At 34.6% G+C, this 23843-nt stretch overlaps 2 protein-coding genes across 14 annotated transcripts in view; one reads left to right on the top strand and one right to left on the bottom strand.

The window, feature by feature from the left end:
• The window catches only part of CCDC66 (coiled-coil domain containing 66), a 55059-nt gene extending 49921 nt beyond the window's left edge, over positions 1-5138 (top strand). For all 6 annotated transcript variants that reach the window (XM_023537639.1, XM_023537638.1, XM_011371802.2 and 3 more), the window contains 5 exons: positions 1090-1583; positions 2207-2247; positions 2962-3200; positions 3463-3590; positions 4872-5138. In XM_023537639.1, coding sequence (XP_023393407.1) covers positions 1090-1583; positions 2207-2247; positions 2962-3200; positions 3463-3590; positions 4872-4958 — 989 coding nt within the window. In that variant the 3' untranslated portion in view covers positions 4959-5138. The remainder of the gene's footprint in view (positions 1-1089; positions 1584-2206; positions 2248-2961; positions 3201-3462; positions 3591-4871) is intronic.
• A 927-nt stretch (positions 5139-6065) lies between these two features.
• The window catches only part of FAM208A (family with sequence similarity 208 member A), a 42372-nt gene continuing 24594 nt past the window's right edge, over positions 6066-23843 (bottom strand). Inside the window, exons 15-24 of one of the 8 annotated variants that reach the window (XM_011371807.2) lie at positions 20409-20815; positions 19069-19210; positions 17772-17831; positions 13713-14644; positions 11105-11227; positions 10167-10326; positions 9608-9716; positions 8122-8300; positions 7763-7927; positions 6068-7178 (exon numbers count right to left, since the gene is read on the bottom strand). In XM_011371807.2, the coding sequence (XP_011370109.1) occupies positions 7123-7178; positions 7763-7927; positions 8122-8300; positions 9608-9716; positions 10167-10326; positions 11105-11227; positions 13713-14644; positions 17772-17831; positions 19069-19210; positions 20409-20815 (2333 nt within the window). In that variant the 3' untranslated portion in view covers positions 6068-7122. Of the gene's footprint in view, positions 7179-7762; positions 7928-8121; positions 8301-9607; positions 9717-10166; positions 10327-11104; positions 11228-13712; positions 14645-17771; positions 17832-19068; positions 19211-20408; positions 20816-23843 lie in introns of all 8 variants that reach the window. The other 7 variants (XM_011371810.2, XM_011371805.2, XM_011371808.2 and 4 more) reach the window with 7 other exon arrangements.

Raw genomic sequence — 23843 nt, 5'->3', positions numbered from 1 at the left:
ACTGGCCTCCATTCCCTAAGAGCCCTATGTAGGCTCCAGATGTGTGCCAAACTAGAATCCTGCCCCTCAGGCCAAACCTCCTGGACAAGCATATAGGCCTCTTTCTCAGAAAGCCTGTGGGTGTTTCAGTCTGCTGAGCTCACAGTGCCCTGGGGCAGTAGTTTGCTAAGAACTGTCTCTTCAATTGTCACAGTCCCATGGGACCCAAGAATGCCTCCAGAGCCAGGCCATCAACGGGTGTCCCTCTAGTAGAAGCTGCAAAAAAATGAGACACCAGACATGTATAAAGTTTCTGCTCCAGGAAATACTGGTTCTCTGCAATGGGGCAGTGTGTGAAGTTGGCATGTGACCGTTGGAATGAGGCAGAGGGGGAGTAAGAAGATGGCACCTGTCGGAGTGGGGAAAATGAGAAGAGATATGTGGAAATGAGTTTCTGCTTAGTAGGGGCTGCAGGGTTTATTTGGGGTGATGAAAGGGTCTAGAATTGTGTGGCATTATAGGTATGCTCGATGCCACTGAATTGAACACTTAAAATGATTTAATGGAGGATTTGGAGGGATTAGGACTGTTGTGCAAAACAATATGGCATTTCTTCATAAAATTAAAAGTGTAATTACCGTATGATCTAGCAGCATTATTCACAATAGCCAAAAAGGTAGAAGCAACCTGTGTCCCTTGACAGATGAATGGATAAACAAAATCTGGTATATACATACAGTGTATATAAAAAGGGAGGCAATTCTGGCCATGCTAACAACATAGACGAATTTTGAGGACATTACGCTAAGTGAAATAAGCCAGTCACAAAAAGACAAACACAGTGCAACTCCACTTATATGAGGTACTTAGAGTAGTCAAAGTCATAGAAATAGAAAGTAGAATGGTGGTTGTTAGGGCCTGGGGAGAGAGAGAAATGGGGAGCTGTTTCATGAGTATAGAATTTGTTTTGAAAATTGAAGAAAAATGTTTTGGAGAGCAGTTAACTAGTAAAATGCTTGCCTTTGAAAAAATGGTTAAAATGGTAAATTTTGTTATGTATATTTTAACCACAACTTGAAAAAATTAATCATCTGAAGCTTTTTTTTTTAGATGATTTAAATACTGCAATAATCAACAATGCAGAATCACACTGTGGATCAGTAATAACGAAAGGAATTATAAATTGTTCATCTCCGGAGATTTCTGCAGATTTTAATGAACAGTTTAACACTAAGAAAAATAAGCAAGTACTAAGTGAGAAAAGAGGAGCCAACTTAGAAAAAGAAAACAGTTGGTATAATGATCAGTATAGTCAATTTACAAGAACAGAGAAACAAACAAAACATATGAAGAAATGTCCTAAAAAGCCTGATTGGAATATAAATAAGCCACTTAAAAGGTATATTCCAGCATCAGAAAAGTACCCTAAACAGCTTCAAAAGCAGAGAGAAGAAAAAAAAGTAAGAAGGCAAATGGAACTGCTTCATTTGGTAGAAAGAAATAATCTTGGACACCTCTCTCAAAATAGAGGCACGTCACCAGAAATTCTTCATTCATCTCATCAAGAAACTGAATCAAAGTTCAGGTGGCATCTAGTCAAAAAGGTATAACTCTTCTGTCTTAAAAAATATATACCTTAAAGCATGTATTGCTGTTTCTTGATGGAAAACAGTTCCCCTCATGCATCTTTTGACAAGGCTGTTCTGTATCTAAATAGGCATTCTAGAAATCTGCTTGAGTTTACACCAGAGTTTGGCAAACTGTGTCCCATGGGCAAATCCATCCTGCTGCCTGCTTTTGTAAATAAAGTTATATAAAAATATAGCCACACTCATTCTTTCATGCATTATCTTTGGCTGGCTTCACACAACAGCTGTTAAATTTAGTTAAGAGTGGTTACAGCAGAGATCACATGACTTACAAAGCCAAGTATTTTAATATCTGGACCTTTATAGAAAAAGTTTACACATAAACCTTGTCTAGATTAATGCTATTCTTTATTCAAATAGCCATTCAAAACTTGTTTATGGTCCATTTAGACAGGATAATTTATAAGATCAGGAATTACCGGATTGGTTCTGACTCTGGAAAAATATGAAGTCTCTCTATCCCATTATCTAGTATCTATTATTCAAATATTCTGATTATTTCAATAAATAACTTACAAAGTGTTTGTGTGGACATGTGGAAATACTGTAACTCCTTTCTGCATTTATCCATCTTTTAGGAGGAAGAACATTTGAAAATTAATTCTTTCAGCAAAGAAAGGTATGTTATGGATAGGATGATTCCATAGCTACTTAATGCTTTCTGTGCAGTACAAGAGAGAAAATATTTGCTCAAAATATAGGTAAGGTCAAGCATATATGCATATGAAGACAGAAACAGGAAAGTGTGTGACTTCCAGGTGAGTAGAGGTTTAAGGAAAGGATGACTGGCATTTTATCTAGATTTTGAAGACCCAAGTGACTGAGCTTAAGCATTCTAGGCAGGAATGTGGGTGATATTTTCTGTTATCTCCAGACTTAGCTACAAAATGTCAATCCAAGACATTCTGCTTGGATTGAGGGGGAAGGGAAGAAATGACTGGTAGGGATGGGAAATTGTTAACCAATGGGAGATTTGAAACTTAGAATTTTTATATCATCTGTGTTCATGAACCAGCTGGTTTAGTTATCTCAGAATGTGGCTCTAACAGCAAGTTTAGGTCAGATAGTAAATACTTTAATTTATGATGAATTATTTAAGGAGAAACATTAGGCTCAAGTTAACATTGAGCCTCAGGATCTAGTAGTTTTCCCCAGTAGAGTGTATGTGTCTTTAGCAAGTACTAGTAAAAACTCAGTCCCATTCTATTTCTAAAGGTATTATAGGTACATTCAGGATAAATCGAAATGTAATTAAAGAGTAGATATGCTTAATCTAAAATAGTTTTGCATTAAACCTTCTTAGTCCCTACTTGTACTTTTTTGAAAAACATAGGTCTCCATCACTTGTGGTGAAAAATAGAACACAACAACTAACTCAGACACTAAAAAAGAGTAATTATGAGAAAGAGAACGTGATCTCAAGAGGCAATCAAACAGAATTATCATCTAGGATTTCTGAACCATCCCACTTTATTCCCTATGTCCGAACCAATGAGATCTATTACCTTGATCCAGATGCACCACTGTCTAGGCCTTTAACCCAGGAAGATCCTCAGTACCAAACTCTACATGGTAAGTAAATCTTAAGTATTCTCCCCTCATAACTGTAAATTCAAAATCCAAAGTGGTATTCCTGTTCTTAGTTCTAGAAAGTGTCATAATAAGGTTTGCCCCAGGTTTGGGGATCCATTACTAAACTTTTAATTGAATATTTATTAAATTTTGCTCGATGCCTTCCTAGAATATAAATTAATGCATCCTTAGGATTACTTCAGTGTAGGGTTATATCATATTAGGAATGTATTTGACTTTTGCCATTTTTATCTGCCTTTAGACTGTGACCAGGAACGACGACAGCTACTTGACTCTGACTATGTCAGGGACCCACTTCTTAATCCTAACTTGGTGAAAAACAGGGATCGACAGCAAGCAATCTTGAAGGGACTATCAGAATTGAGACAGGTATGAGCTTTTTCACCAGATGTGTGACCGTTTTTCTGTATATGGCTGGTGAAGGGCTGTGTGTTGGAATGGCTGTAAAGTCCCATAACATAAATCATATAACCAACTAGGCGTTTTATGGCCTCATGGAAATAAAACGACTTTTTTCCAGTTTGCTTTGCCTTGCCGTCTTTAAGAATTTCAAGTATAAAATCATGAGACAGTTCAACTATTAAGACAATTTTATTGAATGAAAAATGCATACATTTGAACAATAAAATATACTCAAGGCCCTAAAACCAAAAGCAAAAAGTATACAATTATGCTTTAACTCTTAGTAATGCAGTTTACGTTTTTAAATGTGTTGGCAGTGTTTGGAACAGAACATTGATGCAAGTTCCAAAGAATAATATAATTCAGTGTGAAATTACACATATAACCTTACTCACCAGACTACTTTTTATCCCAATCTTTGTGACTTCTTATCTTGGTCAGGTAAAAATGAAATCAGGTAACACATCCAATATTTAAGGCTATAATTTTTCTCCATCAGCAGGCTTTACAAAAACCTACCCCTAGGCTTAAAAAATATAGTGGTTTGCAAAATTGGTTCTGCAGTTTTGATTCCCAGTGTACTTTTTGTATTTGGGGAAAATACACTTGCCATTTTAGGAGTGTTTTTGTCCACATTCAGTCATTTACCAGTGCCTCTTGGCATTTCAAATTGTTGATTCGGGTGTTGCTTTACCAATTCTTTCTAGAAAATAACTCTAACCCAGGATTATGACGAAAAGTAGTTTTTTAAAGGCTAGCTTTGGTTGCATAGAGTTATGTAACTCAAGTTTGATAAATCACTAAAAGTTTTACTTAAAACTTCTAGTTTAGTGGAGACAAAAATCAAGGAGTGCAAAGTGTACCTTCACCCACTTGTTATTTTGGCAGGGCCTTGTATTAGCCACTACGGTTAGTGCAGGCAAGATAAACAGTAGAGCATTTGGGAAACAGGAAGAAGAGAATTTTAGCCCCATAGTTAGTTGTGGAGACTTGGTTTTAGGAAAAGTCACCTCTATTGGTTATCCTAAAAATAGAATCTTGCAAAATATGTCATAGCTATACAATATCCAAGTGAAGAAGTCTAGTGTGAGAATTACTAAAGTTTTGAGTGATTAAAATTTAAGATGACAAAGCTTAAACTGTAGCCATGTATCTAAATAGAACTCCAAATTAACAGGATAAAAATATAAAAAAGGAATAATCTGCAAATCTGCTGCACACCTTACTAACATATCAATGTGATTTCAGGGCCTTCTCCAGAAGCAAAGGGAGTTGGAAACTAATCTCATGCCTTTAGCTGCCAATCAAGAAGAGAATTTTAGTTCTTCGTTTTAAATGTAGAGAATCAAATCCTTCACATCTGATTTGTCTTCCAATTATAAATGTCCTCGTTGCTTAACTATTTTTCAAATAGCCTAGATTTATTTTATACTTATTTAAAACATGTACATTATGTAGTAAAATGCTGTGTATATATATATATTTTACAATAAAAGATACTTTTGTAAAAGTTTAGTAGTAAAAAAACATTTTTCTGCTCTGTCACAATCTGGGTATTTAAGTCCTATAAAAACTTTCTACTTACCTTACTTACACAATCTGGAGTTTCTAACCTGTTAACAATGTTCTTCCACACTTTTTATATGTGTAGCTGATTAATTGAAATACCACTTATATATTTTGTTCTATAAAAAGATTTAAAAGGGTAGAACTCCAAGTTCTTTTGAGGTACCAAAGGAAAATTTGACTTAATACATCCCAACTTTTACTAAAGTAACCCAGATTCAGTTTAGGCTAACATGGTAATTTTTCTTTCCTCCAAATCCAGTTTTTATGACTTTTATTAAAGGAACTGCATTTTCAAAAACATTTACAATTTGCATTAGTAATAGGCAGTTATTGGGTATAAAATTTACCAATTTATCTCCACCAGATAATTTGTGAATTTAAAGTTATTTTTAGTCTAGCAATTAAGTGTTTACCACCTCAAAAATATATGACTACAAATTTGAAAATCTATAGGCAGTGGGTTTGTTCCAAATTGTCCAATGCCTGAACTTATCTTTCACAATATGAAATTAAACTTGGGTAACTCAAGGGCCACACAGGCACTGAAAAATCAATCATCAAGTACTCTCAAATAAAAAGTTGACCAAAATCTTAGCAATAGGGCAATTTTTACATGGTTAAGTCTGAAGATAAAAAATGCTGCCTGGTTTTAAGGCCTAAGTCCTATGTACATAGTTTATTACCTAAATGAAACTGCATTGTTAGATAAATCTTGAGGTATTGAGCCTGTAAATATTATTAACATCACTGGCTTTATACCTGTATAAAAACACTATACAAAAGTTTAAATCAAAATAAATACAAGTCATCTCAGCAAAAGTAGTTGGTGTCATCTGACGGTAGAGGAAGAAAAGTAAAGCCACTGCTGTTTACTATCCTTTTGCAAACATCTAGTTTTATATAAAAAGACTTCAATTTGAAGCCAAAGTACAGGTGACATACAAATGTAAAACTTAAAAGTGCCAACATGAGAATTCAAGTACAATATATGTTAAAAATATATATTTATTTATCAATTTTCATATGCTTCAACTGTTACAGGCCATCATGATTTAAATAAGAGGGGAAAAAACATTTAAGAAAAGATGAGAAACCTTTTGTTTAGAGAATGAAATATAAATTGTTAATTCACTTTTAAGAAACAGAAAAATTCCTAACCTACTTAAAAAAGAAAAGTTACTGTAATTATTTCTCTTTTGAATATGGCCTGGAAGAATCACTTTTCCCCCAACTTAATGGAGATTTATCTCCATCCAAGCTTTCAGTATAAGCAGATAAAAAGTAATTTTCACTTTCTTGAGACTGACTTGATGAAAGGGCATATGGTGTCTCCAAAAATGTCTGATGAGTGAGAACATTAAAATGACTAAACTGATGGGACATATTTAATCGACTGTGGTAAACCTGAAAGTTGCTATATGAATCTTGTTCAGCCGAATTGCTGTTCTGTCCTTCAGAGCATACATCAATAGAAGCTCTCTCTTCAGAATCAATTTGATAAGTCTTATCTTCTAATAAACTTTTTTGCACGTCAAGAGACGAATGCAACTCAATTTGAATATTCTTTTTTTGATCTGTTCCACGTGATCCTTTGGTCTCTTTCGCCAATATTTCTGAATGAAAATTGCTGTATACTTCTATTTGTGAGATTTCATCCCCTGAATCCAGAGACATATCCTCTTCATCCTTTTCATCGTTTTCTAAAAGAGCTACATTTAAAAAACAAAAAGTCCTCCTCTATTGAAATACACAATTTGTTTAAGTTTTAAAATTATACACTACTCACACAATATAATGCGTCAGGGTCTGCAAGTCCACAATCCCTTAAAGCTTGGTCTTCTGCCACAAGTTCACTTAGTCACAACACTCACACTAGGTGTGAATGTCCAGATAATCCGATGCTAAAAGCTTCTGCGAAATGTGTTCACGTTTAATGTTGGGAAATCCCAACTCCCAGCTCCAAAGGGGTTAATGTCAAAACAGCATCTAAAGTTATACGGTAATTCAGTATTTGACAAGACAAATATAAAATAAAAATTCTGACATCTAGCTTCACTGGATTACTACTAGACTGGTTAGCTCTATGGAATGGTCGATCATCTCTGCTTTTCATCAAAAAAAAATACACATTTCATTTTACATAAAACCTGGAACCAAAGCAGAGGCCATCTCACAAAAGACTAAAGCTATGGCTATCCCAACTATCTTTGTACATCTGGGGAGCTTTAATAGCCCAGTTGCTAAATCCCCATATCTGTTGTCCTTTTAAAAAATATAACCCCTTTGCTGATAACAGCAACCAATAAAGCTTACAATACCCTTAAAGAGAAAAATGCCTACTCTACATTAGTAGTCTGCAGAAACTCTTAGCTGCCTTGTATTCACTAAAATATAATAAATGAGCAGATTTTGTGTATGCTAAATATGAGTGATAAAATTCCTTAAAACACTTCCCCTGAAGCTGTTTACACTGAGGTGAGTGGTTTCAAAATAGTCATTATATGAAAAGAACAAAACCGTTCCTTTTTTTCTGTCTGCCTTAAAGAAAATGAAAACTACTAAAAAGTTACCTGACTGTGACTCAAGATTCTCATTAGCACCAAGCAGTGGAAGATTTTCTTCTGTGATTGAGTTGTGATAGCCCACAAGATTTTTAAAGTTCTGCATAAAGTCTTCAGCAGTTGCAACTACTATCCCATTATCCGTATAACTGGAAAGCATCTTGATATTCTTTTCTAAATTAAAAAGAAAATATTCCAAGTATAAAATTCTTGAAAATGTACATGGACAAATGATGCCTGTCTCCTCACAAAATTCTTTCCTACACATTTGCAGAATCATAGCTTATCAATACCCATCATAGCACTACAAAATCCTTTCATGGACATTCCTATATTCATAGTAGGAAATTTAAGAGCATTCTCTTTACCTGTTAAGAAGACTATGTGTCGTTGCTGTATGTTCTGAGCCTGAAGTCTGATAAGGCAATCCAATTCTGGAGCATTTCGAGTTTGTGAATCACAATTGTGGTATGACAAAATTTCAACCAGATGTTTCTTCTGATAGACATTCAAAAGTGTCAACAGACTTAGAGCTTTAGCGTTCAATCTGTAAAATTAAGTAATTCAGTATCTGGACCTGCTTTTCTAAAATGTAGTATCAAAATTTTTGCTTCAAATTGAAACCATAATTTCTTACTTGAGACAATAACAAATGCACTGCTTAGTCCACTGCCTGATGTAAGGGTGCTGCTTAGGAGAGAGAAGTAGCAAGAACTGTGCAACCCACATGTAAGTCAAGGGACTTTGGGTGCAAAGCCTGAGGGCCATCTTCAGTGTAGACTAAAATCTCAAACCAACCATTTTATTTAATAAATTACGCTTCTCTTTAGCTTCACCAATTTAGACCTTTAATGACGGGCACAAATGGACCAAAAAATATAAATCTTTCCTTTAAAAATATATGGCTCTAAGCTATTTCTATACCTCCAAGCACAAGGCAACAAGTGGTAGAAATTACTGTTGTCAGGAAAATGAGGGTACTAACTTTGTAGAAGTTAGACCTGTGGTCCTCAGTACTGAGATGTTATATAATGACAGACTTGCACGATGCCTATTTCACATGATTTGAAGATAAAACAAGTTTTTAAAAAGTGAATTACTACAAAAAGTTAAATACCAAAAAATTATTTAAGCCTGCATTTCCCTAAGTGTGTACCATGGAACGTCAACAGGTATTAGAAGAAATGCTTTGTGGTCTAAGTTTAGGAAATGCTGGCTGAGAAAATGTAAAACTACTACAGAGTTTCTCTTTCTCAGATCCTTAAATATGTAAATACACCGTACAGACTCTAGTAGTAAAATACAATATCCCACACTCAACTGATTACATAATTATTTGTGGAGCCTCTCAAAATGATTGGTGCTCTAAGGTTCACACTTTGAGAAGTGACTTCAGGGCATGTTAAAAATCATCTGTTTACATACATGAATGTCCTTATCACAAATCCTCTTATGCTGAGATTAATCCTTGTCTCTCAGTATATGTGATGTTACTAAACCAGCTGCATAATGTAGTCCACAATTATGAGAGAAGCTGATCTAGTTGGCATATACAATTCAGTAAAAAAAATTGATTATTCCATTTTAGTTATTATTCTAAACTCCCAAGTAGCAAAGATTAAACCAATTTTACCTATCTACATAACTAGAACTTAAGCAAACTAATATCTATACAAGAATACCACTTGCAAAGAGGCTAGAATAATTCAGTATCACATTTTCTTATGGCTGGGGCTAAGTACATCTGTAAATACTGAGCCTGCATCTATAATCTACAAACAGAGAGAAACAGAGAACCTTTGTGAACACAATGTTAAATCAACAACCATTATATAGTTATTTTTGAAATCTCACCTGCCCAGTTCCTTTAGTTTTTTCTGAAATTTACAGTGGACTTTCCATTGCCATTTTCCTTCTGGAGTACTAAGTTCTTCGAGGAATGTCAAAAAATTTTTAAGGTTCTCTGTTAGAGATAATGAAGTTCATTTTAAATTCAATAAATAAGTCACCTACAACTTCATCACAGAGGAAATGTTTAGTGATACTGTGTAGAAACACATTCCTATGTAGTATTTTTCTTTTTTCCCTTCTCTAAGGGAGAAAGAGATCTATATATTCTTTTAGGTCCATACATTATAAAAAAGAACATGTTGATAACAATAAACCAGAAGTGATTCAAATGTCGTAGGTATAGAGAGCTTTGCTTTACATCAAATTTTGAGGAAATGATTTGCATAGACTAAACACTGGAAAGAAATTTGAGGTAGTAAAAACTCAAGAAAATGATGGAAATGTACTACTTATCTGTTATTGGCAAAATGGACAATACATTTAAAAGTACGAGTGAGTCATTATTGAGAAAAACCTAGAAAAGACGAGAAATAACATGCTCAAGAGAATGCATAAATCTTACCAATTGTGACAACTTCTGGATTTAGAATGGATTCATCAGACACAATAAAACCTCCAGATACAAATAATTCATTGTATGTATGATTTTTAACATCATCCAGACTATCAACACCAGCAAAACTAACGCAGGGGAGCTTCTTTAAAGTCACCAAGCCAGGTACCTATTTAAATACCAAAATAAAAATAGAAATAAGGACAGATAAGGGAATGAACTGACACACTCAAGCGTGAAGTAACCTACAAGAAAAGTCTAACGAAATGTAATATGGCTCACCTATATTAGTGTGTTGCCTCTGAAAAGCCAAGCACAAAATAATATTCCCAACATTATTTCAAAATATATGAACCAACATTTATGTAATGGACACCTACCATGAACAGAACACTCTAAGGAAAAAGCACAAAAGACCTGGAAACAGAATGAAAAATGTTAACCTGTCTGGCCCTGTGAATATAGTCTAAATTAGGGCAAGAGCCTATGTACTAGAACAGCCAGGAAAGGCTTCGAAGGGCAGGACTCGAGGTAGGCTTTTAAGACTGGATGGGGTATCTCCAAACCCAAGGGAACGGGGGACTGGTTTGGCAAAGAGGGTAAAAATAGGTTTCGCCTATGACATACAAATGAAGATGACAACAATAGAAAGAGTCAGCAGACCCACAAGGAGTTATTAGTATTTTTAGTCCTGACTACTTGGGTGATAGGGAAGTCTGATGTGAAGCCTAAATTTTAAATAAATTTTACAGGGGTACAAACTTGAATCTCACAAGCTGAGTCACAGAAGGGTTGTTTAGGTCTCAAACCCTAAACTTCCCAACCTTGAAGTTTTACCACCTTTAATATGAGGATATTTAAAAAAAAAATAGCTTTAGTAGACTGTAAGATTTTATAAGGGTGTTTTTAGAACCAAAGTAAGTAGTAAATCTGACTTAATAGTCTACCTTGTGAATGAAACCTGCAATGTCTTCATTTTGAATAATAATTAATAGTTTATCTAATTTCGATCTTCTTTCCAAAAACTGTTCTGGATGACATTCTGTATTGCCTAATTTGATAAGATATTCCTGTTAAAGAAAAAAAACTAAATCAACATTAAAAAGCTTTTGTGCAAATATTCATTTAACACTACAATTGCAAGATAAACTGATAAATATAAACTTAAGCTAAAACACTGTTAATGATGACCTTATACTTTAAGGAGCTCAGAGATCAAACCCACTCTTACAGATAAATAAAGCTCACAGCTTAAATGGACACAGTCACAATGTTACAATGCTATGCAATCAAAGCCAAGAAAATGCCAGTGTGGAATAAAAGAACTGTAAGAACAATGGATTAGCTGAGGTTCTTAACCTAGCTCCATTGCTTATTCTGGGCAACCCAGAGCCCAATCATTAACCGTTCCCTCATTCACATTTTCCTTTTCTTTCAAAGCCCGCCCTTGGTTATTTGCAGCAATGTTACTGGTATATTCCTTCAGAGTTACAAAACACTTTTGTGACCACTATAGCTCATTTAATGCACAACAGCCCCAAAATCATTCATAAGAAACTTCAGTATGTACAATGCCTTATCTGTCAAGTTTATGCCTTCAAACAAAATAGACTCTCCCATTTATTACCTCCCTCCATGCTGGTGACATAATAGTGCCTTTCAAAGGACACAAGGCAGTAGTCCAGGCAGAATCCCCTTTGCTCTTTGCCTGCTGGTAGAATCCTGAACTCTGAAGCAAACTGCAGGATCCTGGAGGTCACATTCCTCATTTAACAGACACAGGAGCAGATTAAGTTTCTCAAATTGGCATGGCTGGTTACATAAGTGTAAATCGAAACCCAGCCTGCCTCACAATCAGTCTACTGTTCTTTTAAGAACGGTATACAAGAATCATACCCAAAGAAGATGTTTCTATATAGCTCCAAACTAAAGCAGTATCTTCTACATTGTTTAATTTGCTCTAATCTGTAAAGCTTCTAGGCAGATCTCAGAGCAGCTTATAGTCAGGTAAATTACTATCTCCAGTTTATGATATGTGGTCTGTCTTTAAGTAGCTTTAAATGCAAGTTCATTTTAGATAAGACAGTTTAACTCATTCAATAACAAATCAGTTTGACTCCAGAAATATTTAGGAAACTTAAAATTTTATTCATAAAGTTTTTATTCTATTGTAAGATTTTTGCTGGAAATTTCCCAATGGATATTAAAAGTTTCGGTCTGATTTCCTATCAGATTTGTAAAACACAGAGCATCCTTTTCTAAATAACAGAAATATGATTTATTCTATGCAAGAATGAATTAAAAGCACCAGTCATAAGTAAATTCACTTCCTGTGTGTTACAATCAGTTAAAAAATGTGGAGGGAGATGGAGTAATGCTGAGCCCTGGGCCAAATGTATTTTCTAGGCCCAGAACAACGTGTAGCTACGCCTCAAAGAGTATGCCCCAAACATGTTTTGCAATTATGTTGCTGGGCATGGAAAAAAACTGAGAAGCTCCACTTTGTCATACAAGGCAAAAATGCAAACAAATTCCTAGTAAGTCTGGTTTCATCATCCCAAGAAATTGCAGGGAATTCTATGGTTACTGAGCACTCTGCTTCCTCCTTCATTTCCATGCTCTTCATGTTCTCGTGGGCATACTACATGAAACATGCTGACATCAAAGAGATTCCCAAACTGACAAAGCCTCAGGACACATCAGCAGCATGGAGTTTCTGGGCCAAATTCTGGGCTTATAAGCCACTTACAGTTTCCTGCTTCCTCTAACAAAACAGTCAGAAACTCATCATGGTAAATTCCACAAAAGGGAGCAGGCATTTTATTTTAAAACCTACAGCATTCCCTTAAAGAATTAAAATCCTATAGTTTAGCAAATACTAACTGGTTAATAACAAATCCATAGAATTATTCCAATGTGTTATAATTTACATACCTATTTTGCATCTCTATACACATAAATACATTGTATTTTTTAATATAAAATACCTGAAACAACTGTCTACTCTGTAGCTTCAGTAGCAAAAATATATATACCTTGCAGAGAGGAATCTTTCGTGATTGGGGAATCTTTCAAGATCATCATATTTTTTGATCAATAAGGGCTGCAGGGAATGGAACCCTGACATGAGCAGGGTATCAATAAATACCAAAAGATATCATCATTAGGTCATCTCTGGACAGTTTTATTTTTCTATTTGATTGATAAATCCCACATGAGGTAAACACTGACAACTTCCTTTAACCCTCTGTATCTTTCCCTCCCCTTCATTAAAAACCCAAGTATGAAACATTTAAAATCTTTGAATTAACAGTTTAAAGGTATTTACAGTATGTATACAATAGTCTTTAAAATAACACTATAACACAAGATTCTAAATTCTAAGATATTTAGATCACAGGTTTTCAATTTAGTTGAACTACTCGTCTTTTATTCCACTCTACATTAAATTAGGTATATGGTCAACATTTAAAAAGAAAAAAATTCCTTTTTATAGAAGTCAGACTCAACGAGACAAGTTTATCCAGCATTACTATTACCTTCTCATTTAGTTACCTTTATTTCTTTACAGAGCACACTCTCTTCTTCTTCATGAATATAAAATTTCACAGTATTTTTCTGGACATCTTTCATGATTTTAACCAAACTGTTAAATACTTCAGGTTCTAACTTGCTTATAAAATTTGAAAGAGCTGGCTGGGCAGAAATGTTTACATCACTGGGTGATTTTGTTGTTTCCTTTTCTACTGGTTCCTGAGCAATATCACCAGGTACAGTATGATCAGAAGTCACCATTAGCTCTGTGGCACGGTGTGGCTGGTTCACTTCTATTTCAGTTAAACCCAAAGTTGAAGAGGAATGCTGCTCATTAGAGTTGGTGTCTTTCAAAGTATCACTATAAAGTGGTTCAAGGTGTTTACTGTTGAAGTCACTTGAACAAACAGGTATGACATGTCTTCCCACAGGATTCAATGTCATCTTAGTACTAGAATTGTTAGGACTGACTGGTGGCAAATTCCCACCCCTGGCTGATGCCTTGATAATAATAGTATTTAGTTTCTCATGCAAGCCATCTACAAACTCCTGTATGCCAGCTTTAGAAGTCTTAGAATATATGAACCCAGAAAGCCGTTTCATCTTCTCTTGTGTTGAAAAGATAGGTGTGGAAATTCTACTGACATATGAAACATTCTTTTGCGTCAAAATCTCTTCTATCTTCCTAGAAAAGAGATTGTATTCTCTTAACACTGTCCTCTCTGTGGTTTCGCTCATTGCAGGCGGCTCTGCTGCTGGCACACACTGCTCCTCCACTGTCACCACCTGACCTGTCAACACGTCATCCTCGGTGGTGCCCTTTAGTGTGTCTGTAAATGGAGAGGATGGAAACTGGTAATCAGAACTTCTCTGTCTACTTATTACCCGAGGGTCGTTAGGAAAGGCCTCCTGCGGTGGCAGATACACCAGTTGTTCTTCTGGTGATTTCATACCTATATAGGAAGAGTTCATTATTATAAGAGCAATTCGAAAAAAATAAATAACATCTAAAAAACAAAAATGTCAGGTGAAGTTAGAACTAATTACACATTGGAAGGTAGAATAAAAATCTCAAATGGTGTGAACGAGGGCCAATTTGGCATCAATATAAATTAAGTCATTTGCTTATTTCTGCTTCTCTACCTTTCTGAAGATCTGACTTTAATGAACATGTTTTAATTAGGATAGTCAGTTGCAATAGCTTGCTCAACTTTGCCAACTAATGTCTACTATAGTAATACTGTCTTAATATGAAAATTTGAGTTGTAAGGCAACTCAAAGAATGCCAAACTGAAATGCTGTGGGAATAATTACCAAGAGTTGCATTCAAGACATAGGATAATTAATTTTACCTGTTTTCAGATTCACATATGGGGTTGTTTAGTGGATTTCCTGCAATGTTACAGACTTTATCAGGGAAAAATGCTCAATAATACAGGAAGAGAACATATTTCATAGCTACATTAACACTTTTGATTGTGGTTTTGTAAGCATTCTTTTGTTTCAAAATAATTCCAAGAGAAATCTCATTTGAGATGAAGAGATCATTCAGGTAGCTGAACTATTTAACTTTTGACTCCTAACAACTAGCTCAATCCATAAGATCATACCCCTACCAATAAATCCTAAATTCAAACTCAACAGGTTTACAAAACTACATTTCAAAACAGGTACCCTAAATCTCTTTTTAAAAAACAAGGGAAATATGTTTAACGACAACTTAAAGTATTATATTTTCGAAAAACTTCATCATCTGAAGATCCATATTACATGATTCTGTCCTTTAAAAAATTACTAATTTTTTTTAAATCTTAGTCGACATTCCCTAACAAATTGCTGTTCTAGCATATGAAACGGTACCTCTAAATCAGAAAGACCAGGTACTAGTTTTCAAACCTAAAGTACTTTAAATATATAGTGAATTCCCTATTCACCCAGGTGTAGCAGCATGCTCTCTCTACTCAAAATTTAGTTTTCATTTCCCCCCCACCACACACACTTTTCTAAAGGTTTAAACAGCCTCAGCAGCAGTCAGGATTGTGAAATTTTCTCTACCCATCTTAGTGGTTACCATGAACCACTGTAACCATTAACTACTGCAAAGGCACCAGACCGTAGGGTAAGACCATAGCAAGTCTACAAGTGGAAGAGGAGACAAAAACACCCAGAGTACCAAGGTAAGAATTACAACTACATGAAACTGATAAATCAGAAAATTCAAGTTCCATAAAGTAACTCAGGAATACTGAATGTCCTTTTTAAATCCGCAATATGGGGTTTAGTACACATATAAAATGTTTGGGCTAGAAATGGAAGACTTTTAAAAGTATTTTTGTACTTCTTGAATTATGTACCATGTCAAATGTCTGACTTATTTAAATAAAAAAAATTTTAACTGAATCTCATAAAACAAATAGGTTGTGGAGGATTACCTGTAATTTAAAAACATTTGAGTCATTTATTATTTTAAATAAAACATTTGCTCTCAAAATTTACAGCTATAGTTCAGACCAATAACCTTATTCCTGAAGGGTTATGGATAAAGAGAATTTTTAAAGATAAAATATAACTTAAATCTACGTGAATTTTCCATATTAAAAAACTCTAAACCAAATTTATTTTATCTTGCAATCAAATATCCCTGATATGATATCCCCTAGATTAATAAATTTAGTATTTTTAAAATGTCTTCAATAAATGATTTAAAAGAAACACACACGTCAATATCCGTAATAATGCAAATTTTCTACGGATTGTCATTCTAGAATTGCAGTACTGTGACTTTTAAGTGAAAAGAGAGTAGTGAGTTCTCAAAAGGCAGCATCATTCAGATATTCATATTTTCAATCACAAAATATGAAGATGGTATGCCAAGAGGATACTAATGCTGATGGAACATTTTAAAGCATAAACAAGATACCTGCTGCTCCTAATGAGAAAGAATTACTGACAGATTCAAACAGGTGAATCCCAGACATAAATGTTGAAAGAGCCAAAAACAAAAGAGGACATATGTAGGTTCCATTTAGCTTTAATTCAAGAACAGGTAAAACTAATCTACAGTGAAAGAAGTCAGATTTAATAGTTACTACTGTGGACAGGGCGAGTAGTAACTGGGAAGATGCAGAAGAAAATCTCAGGTGCTGGAAGTGTTCTACATATTGATTTGGGTAGTGTCACATTAAATGTATATACATAAAAATTCATTGAGCTATATAGTAAAGATCTGAGCACTTTTCTGTATGTCATATATCTACTGTTTGTTTTTTTTTTTTTATTATCTTTTCCTAGGAGTTGTAATAGTTTTCTTCAAGAAAATCTTCAACTAAAAGTCTTTTTTTTTTTTTTAATTCCCCAAAGAGAATAATTGTGAAGACCGACTAAAATTAAAAGGTCATTAGCTTTCTCTCCAAACAGCCTTCCCCAAAAAAACCACTTAAGATTTCTGAAAAAATAAGATCAACAAAATGGAAACATATAAAAAGGACCTACCACTAAACTCTAAGCAAGAAGAACAATGCCTATGACGATGTAGGGATGTTGAATTGACTGAGCTCAGACAAAAGAATCACTTTTAGGCACCAACTGCAACTACCTAATCTTTACTATTTGTAAATGTTTCCGGAATCTGAAAGTTTCCTGATTTAAAATATCTGCTGAAATTAGCTTTACAATTAGAAGAACTGGGTAAAAAAATTCAAGATTAGGAATAATGTACCTAAAAGATAAATAGCCTCACCTCCTATTTTTTAAGTTTAAAAGAAATTTGATAACTGCTTCTCAGAGAATATCCTGCAGAAATGGATTAAGAAAAATATTCCAGTCTTCCCAAGTCATCATATCTGACAGAACTGACTGTAGGTGAAGAAAACTTAATTTCTATGAATATGCAATGCCTGCTTTAAACATTTTTTGTATAAGAATATTTGATACAAATCAGTTTATGATTTAAATATATTGTTCAAATTTTCTGTAATTAACAGAGCTTAAATTGATGCCCTATTGATGGAAGACCAGAAATGCAAGTAGCAATTCTGAAGAAGGGCATATTGGGAGGAAAAGCAAAGCGAGCCTTCTCACCTGGTGTTTGTTTCTCACCATGTTTCCCCAGCTGGTCTTCTGGGCTTCTTGCATTCCCTCCTGAGGGAAAGCATCCATTAGATTTGTAGACTCTCTTCAGATACTGGTGATACCTATTAAGCACCTTTCAGAAAACTCCAAATGCTAACACATCCAAGTATTCCTTCTTTTGTCTAAAATAATCCGGAAGGGTCATTCAGAAAGGGGAAGTTGCTTCCCTTTCCATTTAGGTGATGATGGAATATCAACACCTAGATGTTCTGCCTTCAAATGGCTCTGAACATCAACTATGAAGGTAACTAAATGAGAAATTGCTAGTTAATTTTCTTGTACTGACTACTTCCTTATTCTGCTTCTCCCACGCAAGCTGACATCTCCAGCTCCTAAGTGAGAAACAGTTGTCTCTCTACCATCCCACTTAGGCCTCTTGCCCTCTCCAGTAAGGAACTAAGTAGAGAATGGTGCTGAAGTCCTGGAAATTCATCAAAGTTTTAGAAATTCTCCTCAGAGACTTTGGAGGTCATAGTAGTTTCTAGGTCACAAGCCAGTCTACTTTTTAGCAAAAAGTTTTTTTTTTTCTTTGTAAAGGTTATATAGAGGTCTACGAATGGAAAAGATGTGCCCTGGAAATATTTCAAAAATCCTTAGCTAACAAAGATGAATAAGAACTTGGAATATTAAGAGTATGTATGTGTATATGTGTTTGCACGGAGAAATCGGAACACTGCAAAGTGATCTTTCAACATTTGCTAAACTATTCATACTCCAGGTTCGAAAAGCTTTCTATCTGTATTCAATCATTTTAGGAGATTCTCTACAATGATCCAATTTCTCTAAGATAATCCTATATTAAAAAATCAAATTTCTTTCAAATAGATGAACAACATTATCACTTAGATGATAACTTGTTATAGTGAAGCTTACTTTAATAATTTGAGAAGACAGTATTTATTGGCCATCATTTCATCTCTGTAGCTATTTCAACTTATTAGAAACTCAATTTCTGACAATTTTCATTTGGAAATTTGTATGCTAAACTCCACAGGGAGATAAGTATGTTTTAAATCCTTATTTTTAAACACGCTTTTTTTGCAGATACTTGCTGATGCTGACCAAGGACAGCAACGCTCAGTGATGAACATTACATTGCTCAAAATAAGACACTGAAGATGTCATAGCCAAGTAAGATGATGCACCTAATGTCTCAAGAGTAGAATCTAGAAAAGATGAAACCCTTCAGGAAACTGATCCCTAAGTAAAACCAAGCAAACCTAATTCCCAATACACTTGTTCTTACCTGTAATTGGAATCAGTTTCCAATGTATTTCAGTCTCTTCAACATTATTTGATTTAGATGGTCTATGGAATCCATGTTCAAAGGGAACAGTGGGACACAAACTGCAATCTTCAAAATTATTCATGCTAATTAAATTTGGATCCTAAAAATTAGAGTACATATTCAATAGCTTTCTTTTCAATTAATTTTAATGTCAAGAATAAACAACTATTTTTTCAAAACAAATTCACAAGTTTAAATCTAAATATTATAATCAAATCAACATAGAAAAGTTACAATACTCTAGCCTCAAATTAAAACATACCTTTTCCTTCAAAACATAATGTGATGCTGATTTGGAGCAGAGATTGGTAAACCTTTTTGGTAAAGAGCTAAATAGGCTTTGTGGGCCATATATATATACTCAGATACTCAGCTCTGCCACTGTAGTGCAAAAGCAGCCATAGGTAATATCTAAACATATGGGCATGGCTGTGTTCCAATAAAACTTTAGTTAATAAGATAGGAAGTGGGCTGGGTTTGGTCTATGATTAAATATGTTAGGAAATATTAACAACATAGATGAGTTTCTCACTGCCTACTTTACGCACCTCCCCAAGTGAGCCTCATGCTATCCTCTTCCCCTTAAAAGAAATATCCCAAAATTACATGGACAAAGCCTGGGGACATGCATATGGCTTTTATTCAAAGGCAGGTTAGAGAAAATCGAGGAAAGATAAATTAGAAATAAGCCCTAAGGAATATGGTGCCATCCTGGTATTGTTTCAAGTGATGCAGCCACTTCTGGGGGAAGATAAAGGCTACTTCTCAGCCAGAGATCAGTATTCTTAAGCATATATCATAAATAAACTGGATTCCGTGTCAAGCAAGGCTGAGTGTCATTTCAGAGATAATCCTAAAGGCCATACATTTTTCATTCCTTATTCCCATAAGAAATACAAAGTACCTAACCTTGAAACATTGGTGCACTGACTTTAGTCACCTCACCTGCTTCACCTTTGGGTTCTGGTACTGCCAGCAGAAAGCCAATGTTTTGGAAATCTGATTTTATTATGAAACAATATGGAATTAACTCCCAATAGCCATTTCTTGAACAGCCTTAACTTTATCACAACAGGTACATCTTAGTATATAAGCCTATAAGCAGGAAGGAAAACTACTTCTTTACTTATCTCTCTGTAACAAGGAATAACTTAGAAATACTATCCTGGACAGATACTTTTAGTGAAATGTGTTATTTCTTTTTCAAAGGGAGAAAAAACTCATTGAAGCACACCCACATCCTCTCTTTCACACACATTCACAAATGCGAACAAGATAATCAAAAGACATATGCTTACTTCTTTCAAATGTAGTTTATGGTCAGTGCCTACTTCTCTGGTAGAAACAGCAACAGGATACTTTAAAGATGATTTATCAGCTTCTAGCAATGGGCTCTGAGTACCCTTACAATGTGCATTTTCAATTTTTGCACAAGTAGGCTGCTCATATTCTTTCTTTTCTGGGTTCGAATTCAACTCATATTCATGCTTTTGCCTCAACTCTTCATAGGCATCATCGGTGCTCAATCCTAAGGCTTTGTTAACTGTGTCTGTCAGGGATGCATCAGAATGGCGTGCGTTTGCTAGTGTTTCTGAGAGCCAATTAAATAGCCTATGGATGTCAGCAACGCCAGAGTTAGAGGTATCCTGCTGCTGCTGTCTCAAGTCGGCATCATGCCCAAGTGAGACAACAGGTTGTGGAGACTCTGAAGAAAAAAGAGAAAGAAAAGTCATTTCTAAGTTTGGAAGGCCAGCCTTAAATAACTAAATAAATATACTATACTTAAGACATTTATGAGCAGAAATTCAATCAAACCACTGACTTAGACTTTACAAGTACATCCATCCCTTAACTTTACAAATATGACTGGTTCTAAAATTTTGCGCAAAGATCAAAATTCCTGTTAAATAAAAATTTACATAATTTGAAAAATCTATTAAAGAATGAGCACAAACATCAAGTTGATAATATATATACTAACTGTACTGTAGTTACCTTAAAATCTACCACCAAAATCCCAAAGTCAACCAGGTGCTTGTCAACAGATAAAATATATGCACTTGCTATTTTGCAAAATGTTAGAAGGGTATGCAGATTACATTAAAATCTACTAAAAAGGAAAAAGAAACCCATGACTTAATTTGATTTCTATCTCCTTTGTACTTATTACAATTTGTCCTTAAGATACAGGCTGACATTCTTATCATCTAAGCCTTATCTCAAAATGACTAGATTACAAAGCCTGGATTTTAGAGATACGAAATCATCCTAAAGAAATAAACATTAAACTCACATTAAGAACAGAAAGCACTATAAGAGAAAACATGTCAGGACATGGCTCCAAGCAGGTATAAATCTGGGTAATCTGCACAATAATATATTTAAAAACTCGCAAAGTGAATACACATTCAGAAAGTCATGTGCTCTAATGCTGAAGGAAGGTAAGGCCTGAGTAGATGTCAGGTAGGGTATCATGTACCATAGCAAAAAAACAAAACAAATCAAACAATATTGTATATACTATACAATTCTAATTATATGCAATTATAGAGCAGGCAAAACTAATCTATGGAGACAGAACACAAAGTAGTAGTGGGGTGAGATTACAGAGGAGCACCAAGCAACTTTTGGGGGTAAAAAAATGTTCTAATTTTGGAGTGGTGGTAACATAGCTATCAAAACTCATCAAACTGTGAACTTAAAATGGGTACACTGTATATAAACCACATCTCAAAAAAGTTGATGCTAAATCCTCTTATAAAATGACTGGGTTCACCACCAAATCAAGATCAAGGTATTTTAGAAATTAGAATCCAACCTTTAAATCTCTACTTTTAAAAATCAGAAGTGTACAAAATGACTAGAAAGAAATGCAAGTGAGGAACATCTAGAAATCCAACTCTGATCATTACTAGCTCTAGTTTAATCTATTGGCCCCTTCTCCCCTGCCCCATTTTCCCTTTGGTCTATTATAATTAGAATGGATTTCCCATTTTAACTATGAATAAAGCCTAATTTTCACCCCCAAACATTTTTTCACATGTATGAAGTCAGTCAATCATCAGTTACAATGGCACCAAAATTTAAGTGTCTTGGCTATTATGTGCTTAGTGCTAGGAAATACAGTCGAGTTTAGGAACAATGCTTTGTATCAGTCAGAACTGAGTTCAATCATTGATTAGTAAACTACATATCTTTAGATAAAGTTATTTAACTTCTCTGAGATGATTTTCTCATCTGTAAATTAAGGATAATTATGTCTAGCACTCATGAACTAAATGAGTCCATGTATCTAAAGCCTCTAGCACGTAGTAAGTACTTAACTTTCAAGACACATATGAGCAGTATAAAACTGTATGGATCAGAAAGTGTCAACAGGTTCAGCACAGAGCAGAAATCCAGCGTAAACTAAAGGAAATGAAAACCATCGAGGGGCATAACAGCCAGAAAGCTAAGAGGGGTTCTGAACTGCAAAGATAAGAGGTTTGAGGGAAATTAGAGATGCTTCAAGAAAAAAGAAAAAGAAGTAAAAGGGCAATTCATGACATTCTTCAAGAGAGGTGAGCCTTAACTAAGGAGCATGTTAAGGAAGAGTGGGAAACATGGCTATTCAGGCTGGATGTGGCCAATCTACAACAAAGCCTTAAAAGATGAATATAGAAGTTGAGATTTGTAGCAAATTACCAAAGCAATATTGAGAAAAACATGATATCAAAATGACTGAGAGAAGACAGAAGGCCATCATAGATAAGAACACAGACTGGGATGAAAATACTGAAAAGAAAAGGTAAAGAAAAAAACTCTGAAAATTATTGGAAAGAACAGCATTGTCAAATACTACTTTCTGCTCTGATGCAAATGCTACCTCTGCTATTCAATACAGTGCTATAGCTGGTATAACATAAGAAATAAATTTTTATTTCATTTTAGTTAATTTAAACTTCCAGTACTATCCAATATGGCGGCCACTAGTCACATGTTATTGAAGATCTGCCATAATCAATAAGAACTGTGGAAGCGGCATATAATGTAGACTGTTCCATCAAAGGTCCCTAGATGCAAAGAGAACGTATTTCATGCTTATAGAATAGCAGTGTGGAGACCTTAAAAATCTAATGAAAAAATGTTTTAAATTACTTGCAATATTAAGAAACACACGTTTAATTTTTAAATGAAAAACTAAAGAGATTATCTCCCATTTCTTTTCTATCAACTAAAACAGAAAAGCAAATAAAAATAGAAAAAAAAAAAAAGCCAAATATATTACTGGAATCCTGAGGTGGAAAAAATATGTTCATGTATCTAAGAAATTTTATTTTAAAGCTCAGAATGTTCCTTTCATCAAGCATCCTTAAGAAAAACCTCAATATTCTATGTTAGACTTTTCCAATTATAAAATTAAAGGAATATAAAAGGACAGGGGGTCGAAATTGCAGGGTAAAAGCTGGGCATACTTTATTTTCTCACATTAGCCTAAGCGACACAATTTAGAAATCTGATGTGCTAGGGAAGAGTTGGCAAATATTTTTCTGTAAAGGACCAGAGAATAAATATTTTAGGCTTCATGGGCCTTAGAGTCTCTGCCCCAACTCTGTCATTATAATGTCAAAGAAGCTAGCTATATGTATACATAAATGAATAGGCACGTCTGTATTCCAATATAACTTTCTCTAAAAAAACAGGCTGCACTGGCTTTTAGGTTGTAATTTGCACACCCCTGTGTGCAAATACTA

The sequence above is a fragment of the Pteropus vampyrus genome, unplaced genomic scaffold (assembly GCF_000151845.1).
Source record: "Pteropus vampyrus isolate Shadow unplaced genomic scaffold, Pvam_2.0 Scaffold195, whole genome shotgun sequence".
NCBI classification, from domain to species: domain Eukaryota; kingdom Metazoa; phylum Chordata; class Mammalia; order Chiroptera; family Pteropodidae; genus Pteropus; species Pteropus vampyrus.
This window is presented reverse-complemented; position numbering and strand designations above follow the sequence as displayed.